The 9,063-nt window shown below is 36.2% G+C and overlaps 1 protein-coding gene across 3 annotated transcripts; it reads right to left on the bottom strand.

Annotated features, from left to right (window-relative positions):
• Positions 1 to 43: 43 nt before the first annotated feature.
• Positions 44 to 8,651, bottom strand: LOC117907050 (kinesin-like protein KIN-14R). 3 transcript variants are annotated; one of them, XM_034820403.1, is made up of 19 exons: positions 8,374 to 8,651; positions 7,123 to 7,421; positions 6,857 to 7,028; positions 6,683 to 6,753; positions 6,416 to 6,599; positions 6,084 to 6,193; positions 5,881 to 5,980; positions 5,725 to 5,814; positions 5,458 to 5,634; positions 4,800 to 5,073; positions 4,440 to 4,601; positions 3,993 to 4,208; positions 3,877 to 3,914; positions 3,216 to 3,379; positions 2,831 to 3,082; positions 2,677 to 2,736; positions 2,221 to 2,295; positions 894 to 962; positions 44 to 785 (listed from the first exon to the last, which is right to left on the bottom strand). In XM_034820403.1, the coding sequence occupies exons 1-19, from the start codon at positions 8,459 to 8,461 to the stop codon at positions 318 to 320; spliced, it is 3,069 nt and encodes a 1,022-aa protein (XP_034676294.1). In that variant the 5' UTR covers positions 8,462 to 8,651; the 3' UTR covers positions 44 to 317. The 3 variants fall into 3 exon arrangements, with proteins under 3 accessions (XP_034676294.1, XP_034676295.1, XP_034676296.1); XM_034820404.1 differs by having other exon boundaries at positions 5,725 to 5,811; positions 8,374 to 8,650; XM_034820405.1 differs by lacking the exon at positions 7,123 to 7,421 and having other exon boundaries at positions 8,374 to 8,649.
• Between the last annotated feature and the right edge of the window lie 412 nt (positions 8,652 to 9,063).

Genomic DNA, 9,063 nt, shown 5'->3' with positions numbered 1-9,063 from the left:
TGTTTTGATACAAATCTGGTGTTTGATAAATGAACTAATTAGAAGACCGTGAAAAGAAAGCTTGATAACATCTGGCATCCACCTTTAGGAGGATTGGCATGCTTATCCAAGGAATGAATCCAATGTTACTTTGGTAACTGTAAAAAATTGTTAACATTCAAGCTCTACAAATTGAAAATGATTTTAATATGGTGAAGTATTAAGAGTCACCGTGTGCTCTTGGAATTTAGCCGGCTATACTTCTGGGCAAATGCCCTAGTGATATCCCTTTAATAAGATGGCCTGGCTTAAGGACCATTTTCCTCCAATTCACTGTACTATCTTGACCAAACCCTTGTTCGATTGTCCCTCTCCTTGACTCCTGTGGCCTGTTGTTCTCTGTTGATTCTGTTATTAGATAAGGGTCTTTGAGCAGTCGCTAGTTTTGTAATTCTTGTAACCCTGGCCAGTGCTTTTGATGGGTCGATATGTCTACCCTTATTTGATTCTTTCTGCAGGGTGGTCTTATGCTCAATTAGAGAAGCTGACAGTAGGAAATTGTTCTCAATCCCTTTACTTTGCAACTCTCTTTTCCTCCTTAATTCTCGGAGTGAATCAGCTCCTTTAAGCAAGCCAGAACTCTGGCTCATTGCTCCATTACTAGAGTTTAAGCGCCTTAGACTTTGGGGATCTGTGCCGCACATGGTTCCTGTTCTTGACCAGGCTTTTTGTTCATTAGGGGTAACTCTTGGCCGCTCAGCAGAACCTGGTGTTGGCTGTCTCAACTTTTCTTCAAGCCCTTTGTTCTGCAATAACATGGGAAATGGAAATAAGCACTTGTGTAGCTCCATTTTTGTTTATGGTGTTGCAGTAAGATGTTTATTCATGTATAACATAAAATGTTTGATGGAAACCTTTTTCTCTAGTGACTGGAATCCTAAGCTTTCGCCTTGCATTATCAGTTTGCTTTCAAGCTCCTTAATCTGTATTATAAACATTTGCAATAATGAAATCAATATCATAAGAATGAATAATAGAGAATGACAGTAACAAGAATAATAATATGCCAAAACTGAAATAAAAATTTAGTCCAAGAAAGTCCGTGCTCATGATCCATTGCATAAAAACTCGTTGAAATATATACCCCATTGTTTGATTATTTGGGCTTGGTTGCAGTGTGTTGATGTCCCATTTTGTAAACTCTACTAGGATCAATCACAGCATGCTGTGTCTAATATGCACCATGTAAGCTTCACCATGATACAACTGATTAGAGGACATGTCTTTCTATGAAACAGTACATGCTTAATACACTCTCCACTAACATGACTTGTAATGCATTTCGCCCTTGATTTCCAATGCATGGAAAGATCCATGTCCTTCGTACATAGCTCGTATGTCATAATGCCACATCATCTGGACATGGACAGCTATTTCTCAAGATATTCCCGGGTTATCTAGACACCCATGAAACATGGATGCTCACCCATAGTGGATGCCAAGGTGGTCGCTCTAACTATACCTCTTAGAGAAGGTGACACTATGTGCACTTGAAAGGGTTGATCGTTTCACTCCTTTAACAAGAAAAATGATTTCTCCATGTGATGAGATAATCATCCACATCCCCTTTTAAAGGTGTCATTCTTAACACAACACCCTTATGCTTATACGCTTGCCCAAGTTAGGAGTAGGGCTTGGAAGGTTCAAAATGGCGTTGGTGCATCTCGATGGTGGAGTTGGTTTTCCCACCATTGAGCATTTTGGGATTGGTTTGAGGGGAGTCTTGGTTTAATGGCTAAAATTAGCGGTTTGTCCACGTTTGAGTATGTACCATTAACATGCATCAACCTGTCTTGGCTAGAATGAAAGGAAAGACCATTGTGTCTTTGTGACACATGTCATCTCCTAAAAGCTTCCACATCATCGTTGATGCATTAATGTGTAAGGTACTATTTTGGAGCACACTATTTAAAGGCTCTATTTCCAGCCAATGGAGGAAGATTTTCTTCTTTCGCGGTTCTCTCCTTGATTCCAATGCCACTCTCTCTAACTCAATCTTGCTTATCACTCTGCTCCACTCTCTTCTTAAACTATTGACACCTCACTGTCTTGACACAAACAAAGTATTTGCAGGAATTTTCTGGGGTTTGATTGAGAGTAGTCTCAGAGAAATTTCGAAAATTGAAAAGATTCATAATGATAAGGGAGAAAATTTTGTAACATTTCATTAGTTGTAACAACCTTTTGTTTAAGGATACTGGTATGAAGTTCAAAATCTTGTGTCCTCTCTTTCAACTTGTTTTCAAGCTCCTTGACCTGCATAATACATCAATTTCCATAATATTCAAATTGTACACGAGGTTAAACATGTCTTTTGAATTAACAAGAATCAATGATTGGCATGAAAATGATATTTCTTTCCTCTAAAATGAAAGGGCTAACCTCTAATACCATTGCAATCACCAATGGCATATGGTACATCCCAGTAGGGAGGGAGTTGCCATCATTTCAATAGTAAAACTAAGTCAGGTAATCACTTGTTAAATGTCAGTCATTTCACTAGCAAAATGATGGCAACACCTGTATGTTGACTTCCAGAAATGTATTGAAGAAAAAGTCTGGCATAGGAACATTGTGTACTGAGGAGTGAGGATTTGAATAGCAAAAACTTCAGTTGAAAAATAATATAGCAGAAACCTTGTGTATCTTGGACTCCTCAAGCTCGTGCTCTTTCACTTTGTTCTCTAGTTCCTTGACCTTGTGAAAGAATGGTAGAGTTAGATAAGCCAATTGTTGGTTAACTGTGACAAAGTAAGAAAGTGGAATCAAAGTAACTCATCTAAGAAGCAACCTTTTGCTGGAGCGTCAAGCCAATTTCCTCCTCCTTCTTCACTCCCTCTGAGAGTTGCAATAACTGCTTCTCCAGCTGTCTACATGACTCTGTCTTTGACTCAAGCTGGAGTTCAAGTTCATTAACCTTTTCCTTTTGATTCCTGTAAATCTGATCCCTGCTTTTGGCCTTACCTTCCAAATTCTGAAAGTTCTCTTCTAATTTCCGAAAAGCCTCATCTTTTGAGTTGGATTCTTGCTTTACTCTATCAAGCTTCAAAAAATCAGAAGCCAAGGATTAATTCATCCAGATTACAGCTATAAAAGAATTCAACATAAGGACATGCTGATGTGTCTAGGACATAGTTGACCAAAAGAACATTCCTATTAAACAGTTTTGACCTTACCATCATTTTCATCCTTTGAAGCTCACCCATATCAATCTGCTTCTTGGCAGGACCTAACTCCACCCCTCGAACTCGAGTTGCAAAGTTTAATGAACTTAGAGTTTCACCCAAGTCCTGTTCTGAAGGACTGATTTGCACAAACATCAAAGTTTTTGAATCACCCCCTGCAGCAAGTGGATGGATTCTTTGACCAATCAAATATAACCAAATTATATTCATCAGTCTCTGATCTTGCCATTATAAGATCTAAAGACCAAGTAAAGCCGTTTACTTCAAGAGGAGGTTATAAAAAAACCCATATCATTGCCTGTATATAATTGGCCAATTATCTGAACTTTAGTTTAAGTGGAAGTTAAGGACATCAGAATAACAAAGTACTGCACTTTAATTATTTTGGTAGACATTAAAATGATTCATAGTATGCATAAAAATATTGAGATTTTGCATATAATGCTTTTTTCAGTACTTCGTCATCATTTTGCAGTGATGATATCATTTTTGTAATGATTCCATTCTTTTTCAACGAAACCTTTCTACAGCATGGGTGCCTACTTCTCGGACACTACTAAAAACAAAACCTAACAACTACTTTATTTGTGGTGCTTGGACACTCTTTTTCTGGACAGTATCCAAAAATGAATCTGTTCATGCAGTCACTTACCTAATGAATCTTGTAGTAAATGTGTGAGCTTGGAATTCCTGAAAACCCCAGTGAACAGATCAGTATATGAAAACCGTATACATGTCTGACTCAAAGAAAGAATAATAAAAGCAGACCTGTATGGTACATGACTGCTTTTGGTTGCTAAAGCAGATATTACATCTCCAAGAGCTGAAAGTGATCGATTAATGTTTTGAGCTTCCTTAAGCCGTTCTCCCTGCACCTCAGTTTTAGCTAGCCTCTCACTGCCTGCCAAATCCACCAGCCATAGCTTGCTATTTGTGCACTCACCATTCATCAAATTCTTTGCTCTTACCATTATGCAGAGCATGCTGGAGAAGGAAAAATCAACACCATTTGTCATATTTTCTGATAAATCATTGTGCAAAGCACGCCAACAAAAACAAGAATAATTATTAAGCCATAAAAGAAGAATCATCAGGCAAGTCCTCTTAGTTGCATGTCCTTATTGTTCAAAGAAACAGATCAGATTTAAAAATAATGAAATTAAAGATTAGATTGACTCATAAGAAAATAATGATTTGGCTGAGGCTGATGATAACCAGTGGGATCGGCTACTGTGTTCATTCACATTGTTTGATCCTACAGCCCTTCCATTGCTTCCAGCCTGCAGAACATCCCAGACCTCCTTAATATTCTCAACTTTGGCTTCCACAATCCCTGGTACATGATGGACCCCTTCAGTTGCTTGCCTTATCTCTAACCTAACATTGAAAGAAATTCAAATTCAATTGACAGTTTATTGGTTAGTCAAAATGAGCCAATAACATGAAGGCATTTTTATGATTATTTAACCGAGTCAAATTCATTGGCTAAGAACAAAAATAGTGTCTCAGTTGAACAAAAATTTCCCCTTTGTTTTTCAAAAGAATGCTGAGAATATGAGTAAATAATAATTTTACTTCTTTGATGTTGGCGAAGTGGCAAGCAGGTCCCTGATTTGCTCATTGTAGACTTCAAGCACGCTAACAGATATTGTATATGTAAAAATTTCTTTCCTTTCCTCTGCAATCTTAAACAACTGCTCCAAAGTCCTATAATTGACTCCTCGGTTCTTATTGGTACCTTCCATTGTGAAGGTTTTTCCTGTCCCTGTTTGCCCATATGCAAATATACAGACATTGTAGCCATCTAGCACTGAAATTACCATAGGTGAGGCATCCGCAAAGATGTCAACTGTTATCACAAAAGAGACATCAGCATTAGTCCTACAAACTATGCAATATCATGAAATAGTGAGTAAATTATCACAAGTAGTGAGAACAAATTCAGCAATCATTTCAGGGAAATTTGAAAGGGGAGGAAACAAACATAATTTTGAATGGGAATTGGAAAGAAGTAACTTGTATTTTAGAGGTGGAAAGATGAAAGTTTAAAATCAGTCACCTTGAAATACATAGAATAACAGGAACATTTAAATAATGAGGGCATTGTTTATTATGTAAATGATTTAAAATCACTGAAAATTTTCATAATGAACCAAGATATATGCTTAAATGAAAAAGTAGGTATAATCATGATATTTTGAGAATCTACAAAATTTATCATAGTGTTCTATACCTTGATCATCATTTGGTGTGTAAACCCGGTCAAATTTGAAGATTTTCTTTGTGGAACCACCTGTGAGCATTGCAAGCTCTCCATCCTTGGCTGCAGTGAAATCTACAATTGTGGCATGACCAGACGCTCCCTCTTCCTTACTAAGTGGGCGACACCTACAAAAGACCCTGATGTTGCCTGAATTGTTCAGTTAAATAAAAGCTTTAGTGTAACTCTCAAGCCAAGGATGTAGAAGGCAACATCAGATTTTTAGATAGAAAAGATTGCCTTTTGCTTCTTGAATTTGGTTATAAAGCTTCTTCCTCTTTTCCTGCTCCTCACTGTACTTCAATTTAAGATCATCACACTCTGCAACTGCTGCCATGTAATGAATAAGATACAAATTTCAACACCGATTTTAGTTTGGGGATGATGCAAGCTTACCGATTGCTTGAACTGCAATTATCATCTTATTCAAATCAGGAATTGAATTAGCAGATTTATGTGCTTCACAAGAGAGTTGAGAATGCTCTCGCTTCATATTCTGCAAGTAATAATTAATTCACAACTAATCAGCTACTGATCTAAAATGGGATCTGTTGAAGAAAGGTTTCTGTAATCTGCACAAAATGAAATTATATGTTTACCTTTATTTTACTTTCTAATTCATTAATAGATGCAACCCAGAACTTCTTATCGTGTTCATACATATTAGAAGCATCCCTCAACTTTTCAGCTTGTTTTTCCATAGCTTGATCTAAAAGAATATTATGCATGATTAGAAGAAATTCAGCACTTATTGTATAAGAAACTTAATATGTCCATCAGGCGGACCATAAAAAATAGCCTGCCATCTATGGACTATTCCTAAACAGCAGAATTTCAAATCAGATGATCAGTAGCTATCTCCTCTCCAACCTTTTTTTCCTCTACCTGATAATCAAAAGCCTCATTGAAACCAAATTGATTTTTTCTTTACCTTGATAATAATTTTGGAATATCCTTTTGTCAAGTTCCGCCCTAACATCCTCTAGCTGCTTATTTGCAGCTGTCAATGACATCCAGGCCTCATAGCATTCGTCTGACTTGAGCTGACATTGGGCACTCAGCTCTTCTATTTTCTTTTCATACTTGGCTGCAAACTTCATTCTGATGAGTTTGCTCTGCAAAGCACATCAACATATAATAATTTATCAAGAAGTTAAACAATCCAAATCACTACTGTTCAATGGAATTCGTATCTGACCTGAGCTGAAGATAATCCTATCTCTGCAGCACAGTTGTTGCATGTAATAGACCCATGTTTCACTTCAGATGCTTTATTCAAATTACCAGAGAAAACAAGTGAGTATAGAAATTATGCCTTGTTCATCTAGAGAATGCTTATTGAGGAAATTACAATGCAGGAAAGGGAAGATACCAGCTAATTGTGGTGCCTGCCGAATACATATCCCATTGATCACTGGGCTTCCATGAACTCCTTCAAAACTCACTGTAATCATCCCATCTTTGGTCACAGAAACTCTTACATCTACCAACTGTAATGGCTTATTGGCTCTGACAATAGAGTAGATATCAAGCTCAGACAGCACCTACCATTTTAGTCCACAAAAAGGGAACTTCTCAGAACTGATTAAATTATAAATTAACCAATAATGGAAAACCTCTTGTTTAACTTTTTCTTGCCTTCTCTTCTTGTATGAAGACATCAAAGACTCGCATTCCTTTGGGGCCATTTGTATTTACAATTTCCGCAAAATGAAGATCAACAAAATAGTCTCCAGGAGATAGGTTTTCAAACTGGTAACAGAAGTTCCCAAACCGTGCTGACTGATAAATGGATGGGAAATCCCCTCCATCAATCACAGGTTCATCTGTTCTCAAAACATCCCCTCCTTGGAAAAAGATATCAGGCTTGACATGAAAATTTGAATCTTCATTCTCAAGTGCTTCTCCACCAGAATTTATGAATATCACAAGATTGTCTGGTCAAGAGACAAGAATGTCAAGACTTGAATCCTCAAAACCCTAAAAGCTTGGATATAGAGTTGTATTGAAACACATATCCAACTCTGTTTGGATGACAATAGTTAATCTTTGAAGCTGGGTAGTTACAGATATACTCCATAATTGTGGAAAGTCAAAATAATTTACTTAAGCCTGCAATTGGTGTCTGCCTAGCATCCTAAGCTGCCTTTTTTTCAATTAAAAAGATGGAAAGAAAAAGGAAAACCAGATACTGCATAAGAAAATGTAAAATCAAATGAAGCTAAAATGGTATTTTGAAAAGCCTAGCTCTTGCTCTCTGCTTGGTTCCCCATAATTCTGAGGAGGGTAAAAAATAAATGAAATCTAAAATTCTACTTTTCACACTGCCAAACTTTACAAGGTTCAATTCAGCTGTTTATTTGGTTTTTCTAACGAACTGAAACCAAAATAAAAAGAAAACTCAAAAATGAAATATTATGTTTCAATTTCATTCTTCTTTCCTTTCTTTTCCTCCAGTTTCTTAGCAACCAAACATAGACATACGGAAGTCCATTTTTATTTCAAAGTAACTCAACGATCAAAGTTCACCATAATTGATAAACAAGATACAAGACCAAAGATTGAAAACAAAAAATGAACGAGAGAGTTTCGCCTGCTGAGAACCCCAAAATAAAAATGAGGAAAGAAAATCCCAAAAGAAAGTAAGGCTTTGAATATAACATCATCTTCTGTGCTGATTTGACATTCCAAAAATGAAGGAGTCGCCTCAATTGTATGAACTCAGCTGGGCAGCGGGTTTATTTTTTTGGTTACTGGATGATAAAATATCAAAAACTCAAAATTGGTAGTCTTGTTGTTTTCCTACCTTTTCCCTCAACCAAACAGATCAAAACCGTAAAAAATAAATCCACCACGTTTAAAAAGAAAAAAGAAAGTAGAGATACAAACCTGTGCAATTCGTGGCCAAGAATCCTGCCCTAATAAATCTGGAACCCGCAACACAAATGGCGGAATCCATAGAAACATCCGTACCCATCTTTTTGGGATCTCTCGGATTAGGGTTTTATGGGTCTCGGTGGACTTTGAGACAGAAATGTTCTTGTTCTGTAACTGTCCTGGTTTGTCATATATATGTGTATGGCATTTAATGTGGTTCAAAATTCAAAATTTTGACGACCGTTAAATGATGGGATTTGTTTTTCAAATCAAGAGGAGGTTGGCGCCTCTTTGCTTTGAAACCAAATCTCTCTCCCTTTCTCCTTGCAAGTACTTCAAAAAAGAAACCTAAAATCACACATCAATGACCTTTTCAGTTTCCATTATTAAAACGACTTATTTAAACTTTTTTACTCCTATCTTTTTTTCTTAATGATGTAAGAGAAATTGTTACATTTAAAATATTTTTATTTTTTTATGGTAAAATAACATATTTTAATTTTGTTTTTTAATTGTTTTAAAATATCAAAATTTGTAAAAATAAAATATTCATATGTATTTTTTCATTTAAATTTTTATGATAAAAAAAATTAAAAATAAAATATTGTTCATAGATTGAAAGTTGATTGAGTTCATAATTCTTCCTATGTTCAAATGTCGTGGACACTTAAGTGAAATGTATTATAATGTTAGAGTATACGT

Source organism: Vitis riparia, chromosome 18 (assembly GCF_004353265.1).
Source record: "Vitis riparia cultivar Riparia Gloire de Montpellier isolate 1030 chromosome 18, EGFV_Vit.rip_1.0, whole genome shotgun sequence".
NCBI classification, from domain to species: Eukaryota; Viridiplantae; Streptophyta; class Magnoliopsida; order Vitales; family Vitaceae; genus Vitis; species Vitis riparia.
This window is presented reverse-complemented; position numbering and strand designations above follow the sequence as displayed.